This window comes from Euphorbia lathyris, chromosome 4, assembly GCF_963576675.1.
Source record: "Euphorbia lathyris chromosome 4, ddEupLath1.1, whole genome shotgun sequence".
Classification (NCBI taxonomy): domain Eukaryota; kingdom Viridiplantae; phylum Streptophyta; class Magnoliopsida; order Malpighiales; family Euphorbiaceae; genus Euphorbia; species Euphorbia lathyris.
In genome coordinates this window covers 52,986,084-53,007,277 of record NC_088913.1, presented here as the reverse complement: position 1 = coordinate 53,007,277, position 21,194 = coordinate 52,986,084, and the positions used below count along the sequence as shown (strand labels likewise).

Below are 21,194 nucleotides of genomic sequence, written 5' to 3'. Positions count from 1 at the left end.
AAGACTGCCCTCAAATTAAATACCTCTATCTCATTTTCAACAACCAAAAATAGAAAGTTTGTTCAAGCACCTGAATAGATGTAATCTCAAGGTTACACGGATCCTTCATAGTAGCAAAAGGCAATGTGTTCAATCTACCATGGTACAATTTCTCCTTGACCGTATCAAGCTACTATCTCGAAGTGCCAGTCGAAGAGGAGCATGTCGAGTGAAGAAGGAGCCGTTGAGAGGAATAACTCGAACTGTTGAAGGGCTACACAAACAGGGGTGGCTATTAGCAAAATTATTTAAACTATACTGAATTAAATTTTATGCAAAGGAATAGCCACAATTTGGCCGGCTTCACTGGAACTATAGGTTTATAAGTGGCAAAAATCAAATTCATATATGCTTAAGGAGGAAATAATGAATAAAAGAAAATATTAGAATGTGGCCAATGAATCTGCCAGGTATAAAGTTTATTTTACATTTATAATCTAGATCTCATAATTCAAATCTTGATCCTCTACATCTTATGAAGAGGTAGGTAGTGATCACAAAGAAAGAATCTATGTATAGGAATGTATAGTTATGTTAAGCATACAACTGTGTAAAAAATAAGAAATTAAGAAATTAACCATACCATTTAGAATTCTGAAAATTCAAGAAGTTTCCACACTCAAACAAGACCTTAGTTGTCATCTCCTTTTCCAACCTCCAAATATAATTCAAAACCACTAAATGTTCAGTAATGGCAACTTCAATATTCTGTTTAGTGGAAAAAAATAATGTTTCTAATAAGGCTCGTTCTGTGATTCTGTTAAATCTTTGCTAATAACATCACGAAATCAATTCTTCAAATTAAAACAAAAACTCTAACATGCGTTTGACCCAAAATTGTTTAAAACCCTAAAAAAATCAATTCATAAAATTAAAAAACAAAAACCTGTTGTGCCACATGCAGCTTCTGTCGTTAGACTAGAGAAGAAGGGGAGAAGGTAGAAGGGTCAGGGAAAGGGAAACAGCGAGAGAGCGAGCTTAGATTGAGGGAGCGAGAGAGTTTGATCGCACGAGAGAGAGAGAGAAAGAGGCGGTAGAGAACTTGAGGGATTTTCAATTTCAGAATTTTTATTTTACTGAATTTCTTTGATTTTGTTTTTGGGGGGACTTGTTCCCGCTGATTATTTTGGGACAATTAATGGAGAGATAATTTTATATAAACACTCCGTCTATTTAAATTTGTCCTCTATTCTCACCTTAAAAAGAATTGGGCACTGTATCATCATTTGTCTTCCTTACAAATTTAACAATATAATTTGAGGACAATATAATTTAATTGTCTCTAACTATTTGTACCCAAAACTCCATTTTTTTGTAGTGTAAGTCGAATTGCGTACATGTATATTTTTATATATGCGATTTGTTCACATTTTGGTATATGTACAAGTTTAATGTTATATATAAAGGTTATTTATACATTACTTGTATTATGTTGGGATCGCCCTATGGTTTATATATACAAGCTTATTAAAGAAGTAAAAACTAGAAAAGCGACTTATATGATACAGAATTGGTAACCAATTGTCATACTAATTACGTTCAACGACAGACATAAAACAAAAAAGTTACTAAAGGTTTTAACTTAGCCGTTAGTTATCCCTTTAGAACTAATCTACCGTATTAAGAACCAACAATAAATTAACCGAAATATGATTAACCAAATTAAATTAGTGATTTATATATATATATATATATATATATATATATATATATTTTAATGGATTGATTTACTGATCATATGGACCTTCTTTTAATTATTCACTCGCTACTAAATTAGAGGGTAAATTACACCAATGGTATTCGAATTTTATCCTATTCATACTTTGGTACATAAATTACATTTTGTCTCAAAAATATACCTGAAGTAACGATGACCGGACAATTTAGTATATTTTACCGGTTAATGACCGGTCAACATGAGTTTTATGAGTTAATTACATCAATGATACATGAACTTTACCAAATTCACACTTTGGTACCTGAATTTTATTTTATAAAAAAAACATAACTCAAGTAAAAGTGGTTGAAAAATTTAGTTCATTTGATCGGTTAGTGACCGGGTAACGTGAGTTTGACTATTTTAAACTAAATATTGTGACTCATTATACACTCAATTAACATAAAATTATAATACTGTCATTTTATATATATATATATATATATATATATATATATATATATATATATATATATATATATATATATACAGTAAAACCTTCACAAATTAATACTCGATAAATTAATAATCTCTTTAAAATAATAATTTCTTCTGGTCCCGATTTGGGTCAGTTCAAAAAAATCATCAATTTTAATAAATTAATAAGATAATAATTTTTTGGAACAACTCTTTATAAATACATTATTTTATTATCTCTATAAATTAATAATTTCTCAAATACATATGCCAAGTATATATATATATATATATATATATATATATATATATATATATATATATATATATATATATATATATATAAAAGATAATTTAGCAAAATATGACTCTATAATACTTTGTTTTTTCTTTTAATTTAAAATGGTCAAACTCGCGTTGACCGATCGCTGACCGATCAAATTTACTAAAATATTGACTCATCTTTACTTGATGTGTATTTTTTGGATAAAATAAAATCTAAGTACCAAAGTGTGAATTACGGTAAAGTTCATGTATCGTCAGTGTAATTTACTCGTCAAACTCGCATTGACCGGCAACTGGCCGGTAAAATATACTAAATTGTCCTGTCATCATTACTGCAGATATACTTTTGGAACAAAATGTAATCTAGGTATCAAAGTATGAATTAGGATAAAATTCAGGTACCATTGGTGTAATTTACTCCTAAATTAGATCATTGTGTAAGCTTAATAGGTTGTTCAATAAAAAGTGTATATATATAATAGGTTGTTGTCTGAAATTGTAACCTCCCATCCCATCCTTGCGAAATAAACAAAATATAGATGAAACCATATAGACATTGCCACATTACAATATAAGCAACACAAATATTATTTTTTTTTTTTTAAAGAACACAAATGTCAAGAAAAATGCCTAATAATTAAATTGAGGAGTTACGGAAAAAAGAGAGAGAGAGAGAGAGTTATTGGTTTATTTTGGTAAATAAACATCAGCACCATTCTAACAACTCAGTTTTATACCTTTGACCAAAATAAAACAAACTTGTTGCTAAATCAAATTTATTTTATTTATTTATTCCACTGAAACTGCAAACAAGACATACCATATACTGACTATTGCATTTAATAGCTAACCCTTTTACTTTGAAAACAGTCCACTTGAATTTCAGAAAGCAAAATGCAAATAGCCTACTTATAACAAATTACTGTAAATAAATAAAATTTTTTTTTTATCAAATTAAGAAGAAATACTTTTAATTTATTTCCAAACCACAAAGTTTTCAAATATATTACTCTTTCTTGTTATAAAATTGATTTATATCATTTTGATTTATACAATAATTGTTTAATTAAGTAAAATGGAATACATATTATAGTAATTAAATTCATTGTTTAACAAAAGAATTATTATTGATTTCAAAAAAAAACAAAAGAATTATTATTATATAGATTAAAATATTATTGTTATATATTTATTTATCAATTATGATGTTCGAGTGACATTCCACGTGATTAAAACATATACTGTTATCGTTACGAACTTTTAACGAGCATACATATAATACGGTTCTAATCTAATAATGCTTATTATATATATATAGGAGAGGGTTCTTGTGAGAACCCTTTCCTAGGTGAGAACTCACCTTAGGTGAGAACCACCCAAAACTACGTAGTTTTGGGTAAAAAAATTTAAAAAAACTCTGCTACATAGAGGGGATTTGAACCTAGCACTCCTCAACTACACTTCACACTGCTTACCACTGAAACCAATTGCCTTCCTTGTGTATATTGTCACGCGCTGTTTAATACACCAGTTCCTTTTAGCTTCTATTGTTTAATATTTGATGCATGCACTTATTAATATCGATTAAATATGCATAATAATAAATTATTAATAGAAAAAAAAAGAAATGTGCATAATAATGAATTATTAATAGAAAAAAAATCCAAGAACATACTCTAATTTCTTATTTATTTAATTCCTCTATATTTTTGTAATTTATATTTTAAAATGTTAAGGACGATGTTCTAAATATTGTTACATATGTTTTAAACTTTATAATTTGTGTTCTAAAAATTAAATATAGTGTTTTAAAAAAATAATAAATATATGTACCATTTTTGCATTTGTTCTATAATATAATTTATAACACGTATTCTAAATAACATACCGTATGTTCTAAAAAACATAACGTATGTTCTAAAGTTTATATTTTGTGTTCCAAAAATTAAGTATAATGTTCCAAAAAATTAGTAGATATCTCGATCGTTTTTTCTTTGTTCTATAATATAATTTATAACTCATGTTCGAAAAAACATAACACATGTTCTAAAAAACATAACACATGTTCTAAAAAATATAACGTATGTTCTAAAAAATATGTCGTACGTTCTAAACTTCATAGTTCGTGTTTTAAAAGTTAACATATATGTTCTAAAGTTTGTTTTAAAAAAATATATAGTTTCTGTTCCAAAAATTAAGTATAATGTTCTAAAACAAATCGGTAAATATCTGAATCGTTTTTTCATTTGTTCTATAATATAATTTATAACTCATGTTCGAAAAAACATAACGCATGTTCTAAAAAAACATAACGTATGTTCTAAAAAATATGTCGTACGTTCTAAACTTCATAGTTCGTGTTTTAAAAGTTAAAATATATGTTCTAACGTTTGTTTTAAAAAATATATTTTCTTATATAACATAAATTACAAAAATATAAAGGAATAAAATAAATAAGAAATTAGAGCATATTCTTGGATTTTTTTCTATTAGTAATTCATTATTATATGCATTTTTTTTATTAATAATTCATATTATGCAAATTTATTTTTTTTCTATTAATAATTCATTATTTTGCATATTTAATCGATATTAATAAGTGCATGCGTCAAATATTAAACAATAGAAGCTAAAAGGCACTGGTATATTAAACAGTGCGTGACAATATACACAAGGAAATCAAATGGCTTAGTGGTAAGCAATGTGAAGTGCAATTGAGGGGTGTCAGGTTCAAATCTATATATATATATATATATATATATATATAGGGGAGAGATCAAGTGAGAACCGTCCCCTAGGTGAGAACCACCCAAAACTACGTAGTTTTGAGTAGAGAATTTAAAAAAAAATGCTGCTGCATAAAAGGAAGTTAGGTTGTCTTGGGATAAAAACAAAGGTATAAAATCATATAAGGAAGTTAGGTTGTCTTGACAAATTAATGGTTGATTGACTTAATAGGAGAACATATAACTAAACAGAAGAAATTGGTAGACATTTATTCATGGTTTTCATTTTTTGTTAACATGAAATTGGTATATGACATTATAATTATTATGATTATGAGTAGAGATGGAGAATGCTGATATTAGTAAAAGAGAGTTTGTAATTGCACTAAAAGGAAAGCATCTTAACAACCATGGAAACAACATCTGCAAATTCTAAACATACACAAGCAACTTAGAAACTCAACACACAGACACAGACACGGACACGGACACGAAACAAAGTTTTTCATGAATAAACAACCTTCAAAGCATCAAACTCATAAAACTCAAACTCTAATTCTCATCTTCATCTTGATGTTCCTCTTCTTCTCGATGTTCCTCTTCTTCTTCTTCTCCTTCTCCTTCTCCGTGGTGGTCGGAGACAGTGAAGTAGAGCTTGAGACGTCCGCCTTCTCTGTTAGCATGAAACGGATCATGATTAGGGATTGTAATCTCCTCAACAACTAACCTGTTTTCTTGTGGGTTAAATGACAAGTATGAGTACCTTTTTCCTTTTGCTTTGTTGAATAATTTCAAGCTAGTAATTGGTGGAGGATATGTCTTCTGTGGTTTCTCATTTTCAATCTCTGATGTCTTTTTCTTATTCTTCTCACTCTCAGTTTCAGTTTGAACGAAAGGATCATATGGCAATGTTGTTTCGCAATTCTCAGGAAGAGCAAAGCTAGCGAGAAGATCAGAGACACCAGTGTCAACATCCACCCAAGAAGAGGAAGAAGAAGAAGAAGAGGAGCGGAGGTGCAATGGATTTTTTTGAGGTAATTGAGGATCAAAGAGCTTGCTGAAGAAACCTTGAGTTCCCATTCTATTCTAGTGAAAAGGAAGGAAGGAAGGAAGAGGGGCTGACCAGAAGCAAGAAAGTGAATATGAAAGATGCTAAGGATGCATCATATTTATATTAGTTTTTGAAGGCTTTTCTCTCTCTCTCTCTCTCTCTCTCTAATGTATTTAATGAGAATTTCCTTGTAAAAAATTAAAGAAGAGTAATGATAAGAATGGAAATTGAAAATCTGAGTCAGAGTTTTACATATAAACAAAACAGTGAAACTGAATGACAGAAACCACTCCTCACCTAAGCTTCATTTTCTCTTCCTATTCCTATGTAAATCAACGTGTTCTTCTTTTGTCATACCCTTCACCCACCTTTTTTATTTTTATCCTTTTCTCACTCCAACTTTTCACTTTTTTTTTTGTTTTGTTTTTTCACTAATGACCAGTTTAGTTTTCAATATGAAATCACAATTTTGTAAACATAGACTAAAATATAAAAAACTATATGGGTTCTCAAAAAGAAAAAAACAACTTAGCTATTATTACTAGTAGGCTTAATACATCATTTGCTAGTGTCATACACGTGACATCAGCATCGCCCCTTTTAGACAAAGACGTCACGTTCAGCAGAGCATGCCTAAGAGCAGTCTTAAGAGTTTCGGTATCTTATAAGCAAAGGAACATTCGAGAAACACTAGAATTTCACATGACAAATGATTCCTCCTAAAGCAATCCTCAACTCATAATGATTCCTAGTTAGTGAAGACCTCGACTTAAAAACCTCCTATATATATAGACATGTATAAACACAAGATGTGGTGCGTTAACTATTATCTCACTACTAGACCATTCCTAAATCATCAAACTGACATCGAAGCGGGTTCGCCGAACTTCTATCTCGTCTGACCTACGGTTCTGTTTTACAGGTTAATACCAAGGAAGATTGTCTAGACGTTTGGACATGTCCAAAAAGTTCATATCTCAATTATAATTGGTGCAGTGAGCGTGGATCTAATAAATCAACAATACATCATATCATCCAAAAATAGTTGCGTCTAGTTGAGTTCAATCAGAGATTCATCAAAATAATGGAGACGAAGTTAATCAGGAAGCAGAGCACCAGGCTCAACTAGAACCTGAATACCAACTTTTGGCAGAAGAAGTTTCCTGAAGGTTCAGTTGGAACTTAATAGCAATGTAGAAAGAGATGGATGATGCAAAAGCGGCTCATGAAAATCAGACGGTATACCTCAAGCAGCAATTGTAGAAGGCTAAAAAGGATATCCAGCACAACCTCACTCATGCTGCAAACTGTAGTCGGGAATCCACAAAAAACCCAAAGGGCCATTCTCGAATTCCTTCTCCTACAAAAAAAAAAGATACTCCTGATGAAGGACACCTCCCCAACATCGATAAAAAGCAAAAAGTCCAAAAAAAAACAGACAGAAAAACCAATTCTAAGGGCAAAGCAGAAGCAGACGATAATTAAAATAAACGTTCAGAGGAAAATAAACTGAAGGACGGTGATGAGAAAACACCACTCAATAAAAAGGATATACTCGAGCTCTTTAGAAAGGAAGCGTTGAATAGGCCAAACCCTCATGATGGATATTCTGCCCTATCGAACACATGTACGCCTTTATCCAAAGAGATTCAATGTCAGCCAATGTTTAGGAGATTTCGAATTCCTACTTTTAGCTCGTACGGTGGTAGTGGAGATCCAATCAATCACGTCAAAAACTTCAGACGAATCATGGAGGCTACCATGGCAACAGATGCAGTGCTTTGTCGCCTCTTCCCAAAAACTCTGAAGGAATCGACAGCTTTATGGTATGAACAACTTCTTCCTGAATCTTTTTATGATGTCAATCAAATGACCCAATCATTTGTAGATCACTTTGCCACATCCATACCGAAAGGAAAAACCGTGCAAGACCTCAACCAAATGGTTCAAGCTGAAGGAGAATCTTTGGCTCATTTCATCGACAAATTCCAAGCCCTAGCCATCCGAATCAAGGAGTTCAGTGTTGGGGGAGCCATTGATTCTATAGAAAGTAATTTCCTAAGTCGTGCGCTTTAGTAGATCATTATTACGTCCCGACTAAGGAATTTCCAAGAGCTCGTGAAGCGGGCACAAAACTACACTCGATGGGACGAGCACAAAACTACACTCGATGGGACGAGCACAAAACTACACTCGATGGGACGAGCACAAGTTGAAGCCTTTGCTTAGAAATGACTCAAGTCCTGAAAAGCCATCTAGATACAAAAACAGAATGGACCAAAATTCTCGAAAGCCTCGAGAGCAAAGGGATAAGACACAACTCACCTTTAATGCTACCAAGAAAAAAATGCTCTTTTGGGTAGAGGATAACAAGATGCGAATCGAGTATCCACCCAAACTTAAAAAAGGCTAAAGCAACGGAAAGTACTGTCACTTCCATAAAAGCGAAGGTCATGAAACAGAAGATTGTAGAAGGTTGATCAAAAAATTGGAAAAGCTGACCGAAAGTGGCAAGCTTGATCGGTTCCTGATACGAGTGAAATGAGCAAGTTTTAGAGGCTGAACATTCATGTAAAAGAGCTTCATAGTTATAGTTTTCAACCAGAAATGGAAGAAACAGGCAGAAATAATAGTTCAAGAAGGAATCCTCACGAATAGGATTTCAGTAGAACTAAACAGCATAAACAACAACATTAATGGGTCATTTAGAAAGAAACGGATAAACGTGCGGGTCGAGCAAGCTACAGGAGAGAGAAAGAGAGCAAAACGTGGAAAGCAAGACAGCTTCCATCTTGCGCCAAGTGTAGGAAGATTTTTTTTATTTGTCCTTTTGTATTTACTTTTAGTACTCTTTACCCTTGTGTTTAGGGTTTGTTTTTAGAGGATATAAATAGAGTAGTAGTCTTAATGTAAGGGGCGCCTTGTTTTCCACCACCATCAGTTTTATTCTCTGTTTTTATGCTTATTATCGGAGGAATGATTTTGGGAAGAACAAGCTATTCGCCCATGTCAATGAGTGAGTAATTCCTTTTGCAGGCCTAGCCAGCCATTAAACGGCGACTGTAAGTAACTTTTGTTGATTAATGAAGTATTTCCATCCATGAATGATTGTCATTAGCATACTTTAAAGAATAGATTAGGATCCAATCTATATTCTAGTTACCGAAGATGGCACGACGGTGCTCCGACGTAATAGAAATAGCTATTTGGCATATATCATAGTGGACGGACAAGAAAACAACCATATATTGGGGTTTCATTTATGAATGCTTCCTGGTTCTTAATGCTTGTTTGTATGTTAACGCAAGGACACTTGGTTGATTTTACTTACTTAGAATCTTTGGAAATGGGATACCGAACCTTAGTGATAAATGAGGAAGAGACCCAAATCAGGAATATGGTCGTACTTCATTAAAAGATGATCGCGTAAATACAGTTGTTTGTATGCATAGTGTTAGGTCTGTGCTTGTTCATCTTGATTTTGTTACGCTTATTATTGCTTTTAGCTTGTTTGTTTATGCTAGTTTAATCAAATCAACCCACTCAATATTTCGAATTCTAACACTTAAGGTAATTGTTCATCCAACTAAGTTCAATCTCTATGGAATACGACACTTGGTCTTACCAACACTACATCTACCCTAGTAACTTGCTATAGTCCATATCTAACAAACCAGTTCCTTAAGAAGTATGGAGAATACCCCAAGAAGGAGAAAGAAAAGAAGCAAGATAGTCGAGCCCCTCAATGTGTGATTAATGTAATCACTGGATGGCCGCAAACTTAGCAAAAAAAGGTAAGAAAATGCCACGCTAGAGCGAATGAAGGAGCAGCAGTCGGATTTTTACTTTGGCAACCTAAAAAATAAACTTGATGAATGGCACAATGATGCCTTGGTATTGAAATGTTAATCGCTGATTTCAAGGTTCGAAGGGTCTTCGTAGATACTAGAAGCCTGGTCAACATCATCACTCGTAAGGTCTTCGAATGCCTTGACATCAGGATATATAAATTGACCACCAATACAACTCCCTTGGTAGGGATCATTGGACATACTATCCCAGTCTTTGGTAGGATTTGGTTGGATGTCGAGATTGGAGATTCCAAAGACAAGTGGCAAAGCATTGCTGAATTCCTCGTGGTAGACAATAATTTTCCTTATAATGCCATTGTAGGAATACCTCTCTTATCTAGTTCGGCTGGTGCATTATCTATAAGACATTTATCATAGTGAATACCAACAAAGAAAGACATGGCCATTGCCCAAGGCAATCAGTTGGTGGCACACCAACCCTATATTGCATCTCTAAACATGAAGCCAATTACAGAAGATAAGCAAGAAAGGAAAGAGAGATGGCCAAACCTATAGGATCTTTGGAAATAGTATGGCCAGCCGAGGGCAAGCCGGTGCAAATGGCTGAAGGGTTAACTTAGCCAATCAAATTTGACATAACTCAATATCTACAAACAATATTGATGCCTTCGCCTGGTGCCCTTCAGGCGTGATCGGCATCCCACCACATGTCATGATGCATGGTGTGTTTGATATGGACTTCTAGCAAGTGTACTAGACTGTGTGTAGTCGGATAAAGCCAAGTGTCATTTCCACAGGGATTGAGTTTTAACTCTAATGAAAAGTTACCTTAACGTCTAGAATTCAATAAGTTGAGATTGTTTAGTGATAATAACATAAACAACTAAATAACAAGGTATGTAAAAAAGAAGAAGTGAAGATCAGGTTTGAACAAGTGCAGGCCTAGCACTACACCAAACAGGCAACTGTAAGCACAACTATTCCATAAAATGAAGGATAACCAAGTTTCCTGGTTTGAGTATCTCTCTCTATTTTCACTAAGGTATGGTGACCCATTTCCAAAGATTCTAAGAACAGAGCTTAACCAAGTGTCATTGTGTTAAGGGTATTCCAACATTCGGCAATAGAGAGCATTCACAAGTGAAACCCCCCAATATATGGTCATTTTTTGTCCGTCCACAACAATATATATCAAATGGTTATTTCTATAACGTTGGAGCATCGTCGTGTCATCCATTATTACTAACACATAGATTCGATCTTAATCTAAGCCTTTATGCATACCATTGATAACCATTCATGGATAGAAATACTTCATTAATGAAACAATAATACTTACAATCACCATTTATGGATGGCAAGACCGGTAAAAACAGAAACTTTAAGAGTTGTAATAAAAGGTGGTCCCTTCACCAACCACAAAATAAGGTATTTATAGGACAAAGATTTAGCCCTAAACATTGAGGGAAAAAGAGTAACTAACTACAAATCAAAACAAAATAGATATATCTCAGCCCTTCATCGGCATAAGGTGGATGCAAACTGTCATCCATATTTCCTTCTCTCATTCGTCCTACTTGACATGCGCTTAAATCCGTAACCTGTCTGTTGGACCCGTTTCTGCTATTGACAATTCTGTTCTGCCCTTCTTCATAGCTGTTCGAGAGGAATCCTTATTGAACTGTTATTTATGTCTATTTCTCCCTTAAATGGTCGAAAAATTAGTATTTGAAGCTCTTTTCCATGAATGTTTGGCCTCGTAATCTTGTCCATATTGCTCTCATAAAATTACCCCCCCCCCCAACTTGAGCTATTGCTTGTCCTCAAGCAACATAGTATAAAAGGTGGTGAAAGAATAGACAGTAGATAAAATATAACCAGCTAGGTTGATGCAATTCAATCGTTTGACTCATAAAACAAGACATGCAAATCAAGAAATTATGGGTTGAAAGAATTCGAGGTCACTTTTGAGCAAAGGGTGGCCTTCAAATCTCAAGAGCTAGTGGATTTCCTAATCGAAATTCCGAATGAGACGAGTGAATCATATTTATCGTAAGAAACATGGGAGGTATACATAGATGACAACTCGAGAAGCGAAGGTGTAAGAATATGCATTTTTATAAAGGGGCCCGAAGGAGTCTTCTTAAACTATATATGGAGCAACTTTCACCTTTCCAACTACCAATAATGTGGCAGAGTCCGAAACCCTAATCCAAGCACTCCATATCTTGAAAGTGATTCGACCAGACAGGGCCATCATCAAAAGTGATTCAAAATTGGTAATCAACCAAACCATTAATGAGTACACCGCACTAAAAGAATCTATGAAGGCATATTTATCTTCTTAAACTATATATGCAGCAACTTTCACCTTTCCAACTACCAATAATGTGGCAGGGTCTGAAGCCCCAATCCAAGCACTCCATATCTTGAAAGTGATTCGACCAAACAGTGCCATCATCAAAAGTGATTCAAAATTGGTAATCAACCAAACCATTAATGAGTACACCGCACTAAAAGAATCTATAAAGGCATATTTACATAAAGTGAAAGAACTCTTAGCTGCGGCAAAATCAAAAGGAAGGAAAGTAGAGTTGCAAATAATCCCTAGGGAGCATAACAATAAAAAGCTGACTCCTTAGAAAAAAATGGCGGCCTCTCCTGACAGACCCCGAATATGTCCCTGTCTAGTAGAGCAAAAAGCTAGACCTTGCATGGAAGCAAAGGAAGTGATACTCATTGATCATTCAATCGAATGGTTTTATCCCATTTGGAAATACCTTATCATAAGGGAGCTTCCTCTAGATAAAAATGAGAGGATCAAAGTAATAAGAAAGGCAGGGAGATATGTTTCCATAGGAAAAAACTTATACAGAAAGTTATATTCACATCCTTAGAAGAAATGCATCGGGTTCGACGAATCAAAGTACGTCTTAAAAGAGATACGTGAGGGAGATTGCGAGGCAAATAAAGAAGGAGAAGCACTGGCCATTAGATTTTAGTTACATGGCTTCTATTGGCCTTTAATGACTCGAGAAGCAATATAATATGTACAAAAATATGATGCGTGTTAGAAGTTTGCTCCGGTCTTAAGATCCCTAGCTTCGGTCATGAAGATTATTAATCCTCCATGGCCATTCGAAACTTGGGAGATTGATATTATAGGAGCCTTTCCAAAGGTCAAAAAATAGAAATAATATCTTCTTGAGGTAAATTACATAGATGGTGTACAACTTTTGCACTATTTCACACTTTGGTGTATACTTTCAATTTTGCACACAAAACTATACAACCTTTTGGTGACTTTCCACTAAGTATACAATTGGTAATTATGACCGATCAACGCCAGTCAACATGACACCTGATTGCTTTTAACAAATAAAAAATAAAATATGAGACCCATTAAATATGTAATTACCTAAATACCCTTAATTTTTTACCTTTTATAATCTCCTCCATCTTTTAGCTTCTCTCTCATATTTCCCTCTCTAACACCTTTATCTCTATAAATTTGTCTTTCTAACTCTTTTCATGGGCTTATAAGAATAGGACCACCCCTTTAGGCAAAGACGCCACGTGCAGCGGAGCCTGTCAAAGGGCAATCTTAAGAGCTTCAGTCTCCTATAAGTAAAGGAACATTCGAGAAATGCTAGAATTTTACATGACAAAGGATTCCTCCTAAGGTAAAGACTCCTTATGAGACACATATATCCTCAACACATAAGGATTCCTAGTTAGTGAAGGTCTCGACCTAAAAACCCTATATATAGACATGGATAAACACAAGATACGGTAAGTTAACTATTATCTCATAATTAGTCCATACTCTTCAACCCTTCCTAAATCATCAAATTGAGTTAGGCATCAGAGCGGATTTGCCAGACTTCGGCCCCGTCTGACCTACAGTTTCTATTTTACAGGTTGATAGCAAGGAAGATTGCCAAGACGTTTGGACATATAGACAAAGTTCAGATACTCGATTATCATTTGCCTTCTGAATTTGTCCAAAAAGTTTAATTGACCCATTGAACTTTCAAAATATACTGATAGTCTCTGGATTTTTTTTATTATTACTATTGAAAATAATTCAAAATTTTACTTAAATTAAAAGTATTTAAAGCTAAAAATTTATATCGGGTAAAATAATTGATAGAGTTACTCTTGATGATTTATTAATAATATGTGAAGTATATATATAGATTACAGTTAGTCACAATTGAAGTCTAGTCCTATAATTTAGGCTAGAATCAAGCAACTAATCTTATCCTGTGACTATTTGTAATATACATAAATATCTAATAATATCTAATACACCCCCGTAGTCGAAACGGGAAGAGGATGAACGTTAAGACTAGACCAAAAATCTTCGAAGAGAGAGAGTAGAAGGCCCTTGGTATATGAGATGGAATATGCAAAACTCGAACCTCACCTTTATTGACTTTTTCCCTGACGAAGTGAATGTCCATTTCGATGTGCTTTGTGCGTTGATGTTAAACCGAGTTCCCAGAAAGATAAACCGCACTAACGTTATCGCAATAGACGAGTGTAGACTTGTGTATAGGGTAGCGGAGCTCAAGAATAAGGTTGCGAATCCAGCATGTTTCCGAGATCACATTGGCGACGCCACGGTATTCACCTTTAGCGCTAGAATGGGACAAAGTCGGCTGTCGTTTAGCGGACCAAAAAATTAAATTATCCCTAAGGAAAACACAATAGCCAGAAGTCGAACGATGAGTGTCGGGGCAGCCCCCTAGTCAGCATCCGAGTATAACAGTAAATTGCCGAGGGATGATGAAAATAGGTTGAGTCCGAGATCAATTGTTTCCTTTAACACACCGAACGGTCCGTTTAAGAGCAGCCATGTGTGAGGTCTTCGGATCATGCATAAACAGACTAATTTGCTGAACGGCTTAGGAAATATCTGGGCGAGTAAGAGTCAATACTGAAGAGCGCCAACCAAACTTTTGTATTCAGTTGGATTATGATAAGAGGAGCCAGAAGATATATTGAGTTTCTGTTTGGTATCAACTGGAGTAGCCGCCGTATTACATGAACTAAGACCAGCCTTGTCGATAATTTCAGATGCATACTTGCGTTGAGACAAAAAAAAAGAGTCAGGGGAACGGGTATCTAAGATTCCTAAAAAATAATGGAGTGGACCTAAGTCCTTCATGTCAAATTCAGAGCTTAATTGTGACATAATCGAATCCCGAAGAGTATTAAATGAAGTAGCAAGGACAATATAATCAACATAAATCAGTAAGTAGGATGTGTCTGGACCTCTATGATAGACAAAAAGAGAGTGATCAGATATGATGTGAGAGAAACCCAGAGTAGTGATGAAAGTAGCAAACCACTGGTACCAGGCCATCAGAGCGTGTTTGAGCCCATATAGAGAGTTCTGAAGTAAGAAAACATGATCAGGATTATTTGGATCATAGAATCCCAACGGTTGATGCATATAGACAGTTTCATGGAGATCCCCATGAGGAACATGTTCTTTGGATGCTTCGCTAAGATCATCCGCCTCCCCATCCAGATTGACAAAAGGCTTCACGTCTTCTCCCTCAAGCCGCTTCAACTCAGTCCGAATCTAACCACGGATGAAATCACGAGCATTAGCCATTTTGTCATATCTTTTAGTTTCCTCGGTGGTAGGAACAAGCAACTCTGGATCTTCAAAGCCCATCTCTGGATAGCGGATCTTAATGAAAGCCATGATCCGCTCGCCATAATAGAAGGCTCGGCTACCACATATGACATCCATATTCTTCAGCTCGGCTTTATGATCCTTGGTAACTTCAGCAAGTTTATTCTCCAGTTCTTGGATCTTGGCATCTTTGCTCTTATTAAGAGCCACAGCCGCAGCAACATTGGAGCTGGCAATAGACACTTCAGACTCCAGATTTTTGATGGTGGCCTTATCGGTAACACCCTGGATGAGATCCGCCTCCATTGCACATATGTGGGTATACGCCTGTCGGAGATAAAGAATAATTTTAGAGAGGATCACTCTTTCATCCAAAAATGTGGAAAGTTAGGAGACTTACTGCAATGAGTCTCTCTTTCCCATCTTCGCATGAGCAGACCCAGAATATTTAGCACGGTTCTCCCGGACCTTACCCAACTGTCGGATAGCCTCGTCTATATTGTTCATCAAAGCCTCATTCTCGATCGCTCCTCTTTCTCCATGCTTGGCAAACCAATACTTCCCCAAGTACGGCTTCACCAACTAAAAGAGGAGCGGAAGTTAGAAACCACAATAAAGGAGGAAGTAGAGTAATAAGGGAAAGATCTTACCTGTTCTTGGGTAGGAGGGAACCAATCCACTTGGGGCCTCCCCGCTTCCGCAGCGGCAGCCATTAGCTTCGCCCCGCCTGCTAGAGCCGCCTTCACCTTTTTATCCACGGGAAAATGAGCACCTTCCAAAGGGCATTTCCCATCCTTTTTGCTGGGATTCGCCACCTGCTCATTCTTCTTTTTGGCCTCTAGCTCGTTCATCCTCTTTCGCCTTTCTGCAACAGCACGATTGGTGTCAGACAACTCCCTATCAAGGGGACAAAAAGAAAGTCAAAATTCTCTAAAAATAGAAGTACCTTCATCAAGTTGGGAATACGTTAGATAGTTGATCAGAGTGCCCACTCGGTGGACTAGCAGAACCCCGCTCATCATAAATTTGAGGGCCTCAGCATAGGTCCAAGTATCTGTCTTGACACTCCTCGTGAGGTTCACCGCGTTCTTCTCTATTGGGGTCAACTGAATTGATTTGCCAGCCATATACTGAGGTTTATGATTCCAATACGCTGGGAATCCAAGAGATTCGCCCTCTTTCAATTTAACGAAAAAGAATTTTTCGTCCCAATTATGGACGTTGGACATCTCATCACTAAATGAGGAATAGTTCCTAAACTTAGAGAAGGTTATGAAAGACTCACTCTTTTGTTTAAAGGGCTTATGAAGAGATCTAAAGACTCGGGGGGAGAAGGTTACCCCCAGATTTGTTGCCAAGTAAGCATCCAAAGCCAGATCCAACCAACCATTCGGATGTAATTGGCAGATAGTGATCCCGAAGTAATCAAGAAATTCTCTAATTGCTTGGGGAAGGGGAAGACGAAAACCCCTCTCCATATGGCTTTTATAAACCGAAAGAAATCCCTTTGGGGATAGGTAAGGACATCCGCCAACTTCAATTCAAAATCCTTCATCCAAGGATAGTGATCCGCCAAATAGGCAAGGTCCCCAAAATTCATGCGAGAGGAAGTAACCTCCACACGAGGACCCTTTTTCCTATAGGGAGTCGAAGGAGAAGCCTCCATTCCCGGAGAAACTCTAGAACTCGCTGCTGCTACAGCAGGGGCAACAACAGTGAAAGAATTCTGGGTTTCTATAAACCCAGATTGATAGTTCCTACGTTTCTCTAGAGCGCTGCGCAAACTAGAAAAATCGCAACTTGGAGTGCTTTCAAAAGACTCTAGGCTAAATGAATAATTGCTAGAGGAAGACGAGCCAAAAATCTCAGAAACAGAACTCATAAAAACAAGAACTGATAAAAAGAAGAAAGGTGAATTCAACTTACATAGAACTCTGAGACGAAAATGGGGAATCCGAACAAGCAGGTTCTGGGCATGGAAGCAGTTTCAAAGAAGACTCAGACGAAAATGAAAGCTTGGATCGTGAAGAAATGGAATTGGAAGAGAGAGAAAGAAAGGTTTAAAAAGCTCCTGATGTCATTACCTCGACGAGCGCACCCCATACACCTGGCAACCAGAGTATGGCCTGGGACAGAGCAGCTATCAATAGGCCGCTTATTGACAGCACGCTCAGAAGATCAAAAGCCCTAAAGGGCTTTAGTGGCATTTTAAGGGGGGCTTCTGATAACATCTAGATATTATTTACGGAATCAAAAGAGTAATTAAACAAATGACTGCGGATAGGGAGGACGGCCAAAGAGATGGCGTATGAAACAAGACATAGATGCGACGAATCAGTAGATTCCTTAGTACGCCTCAGAAGGTCAAATACCATGGGAGATCCGCCATCAAGCCTCGGTACACCCACAGAGTGGCTGAGCCGACTCCCAATGAGGAAACTAACGATAATAAATGCAAGTAATAACCCATTAATGAGCTAACGGTCATACTTGAATAAGATCAGTAACCGCCATTAATGAGGTATTAATGGAGACTTTCTAGTTACCAAGAGCTACAACTACATGAGTATAAATAGCTTGCACCTCAAGCTATTGAGGTACACATTTTCCAAAAACCCTACTTTCGTGCATATAGTTTATTCTCAGACAAATTAGTGACTTTGGCATCGGAGTGTCCCCCGCTGATCCCAATGGAGCCTCACAGGACAGTGCTCCGTCCAAAGATTTCTTCACCAGTTATCATATAATTATTTGGAAAATAAAGTTTTCAAATAAATAAAAACTTTATAAAATAAAATGAAATTTGTGGAATTTGAACTCATAACTTGTTACATTAAATCATATTTTTTGAACCAACTCAAACATTTTAAAATATTAATATTATACTACGTAGAGTATATAAAAACTAATATATCGGAACCTACAAAGGGAAGAACCTCTATTATTTAAAGGTGAAACCAGTGGCAAATATAAAGATTAGTTGGTTGGGAGGCCGATTTTATACGTGCATGTGTAATTTTTTTATTATTATTATTAAATCGAACGTGTTCAATATACGTGGTTAAGAACCAAATTTTAAGTACCAATGTAAAATTTTTCAAAATTAAGCTACATTATGTTTAAGATTCTTAACATGTAAAAAAATAGTGCCTAATAGATAAAATCGGATTAAGAGAGAGCCTAATAGGTTAAAAAAAATTAGAAATTTGGATTTAAGATGAATTTAAAGAGGGTCTAACATGCTAAAATAATTAGAATTTTGGATTTAGAGATGTCATAACAGATCAAACAAATTTAGAATTTTGGATCTAGAAATGACTTAACAGGGCCAAATTTTAGAATGCTAATTCAACACCAATCAAAATTTCTTGAAGACACAAAGCCGAAACTATCACAGTCTCAAATTTTATAGAGACAGAGGAGCGAAACTATCTCTAATCATAATAGTCCGATAGCTAGAGGAGTCCATCCATACATCCGCCCCTGGGTGGAGCCAGTGGCGAAGGGGTTCTGCCCTCACCACATAATATATACGATTTAAAGTCTATCCGTTACTAATATATATCCTTTGTCTTTTTCTTGGTTTTCTTGAATATTTTATAAAATATGCCATGTGCTTTCATAATAACTAAAACCAAAATTAACCTTGTATTTTACTTGAATAGGTGTAACGTAAGAAAAAAGAAAATGAAGCATCAGCATCAAATTAATCAAGCACAAATAACAATGCATTGTGATCGTGTTAAAAAGACAGTCCAATATCTAAGGTTCTATTCTGGTCGGAGTCCCCTAGCTTGAATGAATAAATTAATAATTCTTCATCCGAAAAATAAAATTAATAATCATAATTCAAAAACCATACGTCACCGATACAATCAAGGCCGTCTTAAATATTTTTAGGGCCTTGTGCTAGATGAAAAAAAATTTGGCCCTATTTATTAAAAAATTAATAATTTCATATAATGTTTCTACAAAATGAAACACCGAGATACTTTTAACTTGATTTTTAACATAATAAATATAATAAAAATAAGTAAATTAGATATTGTATAATAAAAAAAAAATGGGCCCCTTAACACTCCTAGAGTGTTATTTTCTGGATAAGTTAACATTCATTTAATTTTTCACATAATAATTAATAACAATAATTTATTTAAATTTGTATAATAAAAAAATTGGACTCTTTTAAATTTGAGGCCCTGTGCGGGAGAGCTCTTTGTACACACTTCTCCTACTCCCCTGGATACAGTAAAGACCCAAAGTTTAAATGGGTTTGAAACTCTCAAGAACGCTAATTCATCTAAGGATTCAGAAGCCCCTCACTCTTCACACTGATATACATTTATCGCCAGATATTCAGGTAATCTCACCCTTTGGGACGTCCTATATAAAAAAAAGGTACTTTTCTTTCATTTTTACGAGAGGTTTTACATTCCACTATAATATTTTTATTGACAACCTTATTGATTTTGACATTGAAATGTACCAAAAGGTCCCACCCCAGGACATGTTACTCTCTGAAGACATGGTCAGCGATTGAGCTCTTGAGCAAGACCCAATATTTGGTGTGGTGAGCGTAGAAAGCTACTTAAACAACCTTCAACATATTCTCTAGACTTGACAAATCGAGCAACCTTCCTTACAAAAGGTCCTCGATCCACGTGGCGGAAACGCCTGTCCAAAGTTCTCGACATGACTCTAATAAGCATCCTAAAAGTTGTTCTAGCTTCAATGACTTCTCTCCAGCAGAGGGTCCACGCCCTCTGATGACAATGAAAGAAACAACTATGAAGATGTCATTTAGCCTCAATAAACCGATCCTACTGTGACTTTCCCAGCGATCTTGCACGAGGGAGGTCCAATCACAGCTATAACACAATAACCACCAGTTATGGGAGTACTTTACGAGGGAGCAATCCTCCACGTTGACCAGGCGAGACAACCCTTGTAAGGGCCCGACAATAACGACAATGATGACCAAACCAAGGCCGGTGATGGACTTAACCCAAAGGCTATGTCTAACAAAAGGGCCTTTAAGGTTGCTCGATAAAAGGACCCTTAGAGGTATGTTAGACTATCAAATGCCTTCTCATACTCCTTTGGCCCAGCAAGTGAGAGAGACACCCTCCCCCCCCCCCCCCCCCCGCATTGGAAGAAACCCTGACTACCTCACTACACCTAATTGGAAGACCCTAATGAACATTGTGATACCTTCATGAGTATGATGAGCTTATACACTTAGGATGATGCAGTAATGTAAGATATTTCTCACTGCTCTAGTATGGATGACATAAGAGTGCTACATGGAACTGTTAGGGTCATACTTTATAGAGTCGTAAGTATGGTTTTAGGCCCATTTATGTGTAGTTATCATCATTTACCATAGTTTAGGTAGTGTTTTCCTCATTTCACACTTAATGTGCACTTTGAGGTGTTTCAGGTACAAAAGAGGAAGAAAAGGGGCAAAAATGAAGGTTGAAGAACTCTCTGCTCGGCG

The 21,194-nt window shown here is 35.7% G+C and overlaps 1 protein-coding gene across 1 annotated transcript; it reads right to left on the bottom strand.

Moving 5' to 3' along the window:
- Positions 1 to 5,526: 5,526 nt before the first annotated feature.
- LOC136227305 (uncharacterized) lies at positions 5,527 to 6,382 on the bottom strand. The gene is made up of 2 exons (XM_066015946.1): positions 5,948 to 6,382; positions 5,527 to 5,857 (listed from the first exon to the last, which is right to left on the bottom strand). The coding sequence occupies exons 1-2, from the start codon at positions 6,262 to 6,264 to the stop codon at positions 5,737 to 5,739; spliced, it is 438 nt and encodes a 145-aa protein (XP_065872018.1). The 5' UTR covers positions 6,265 to 6,382; the 3' UTR covers positions 5,527 to 5,736.
- Positions 6,383 to 21,194: the final 14,812 nt, after the last annotated feature.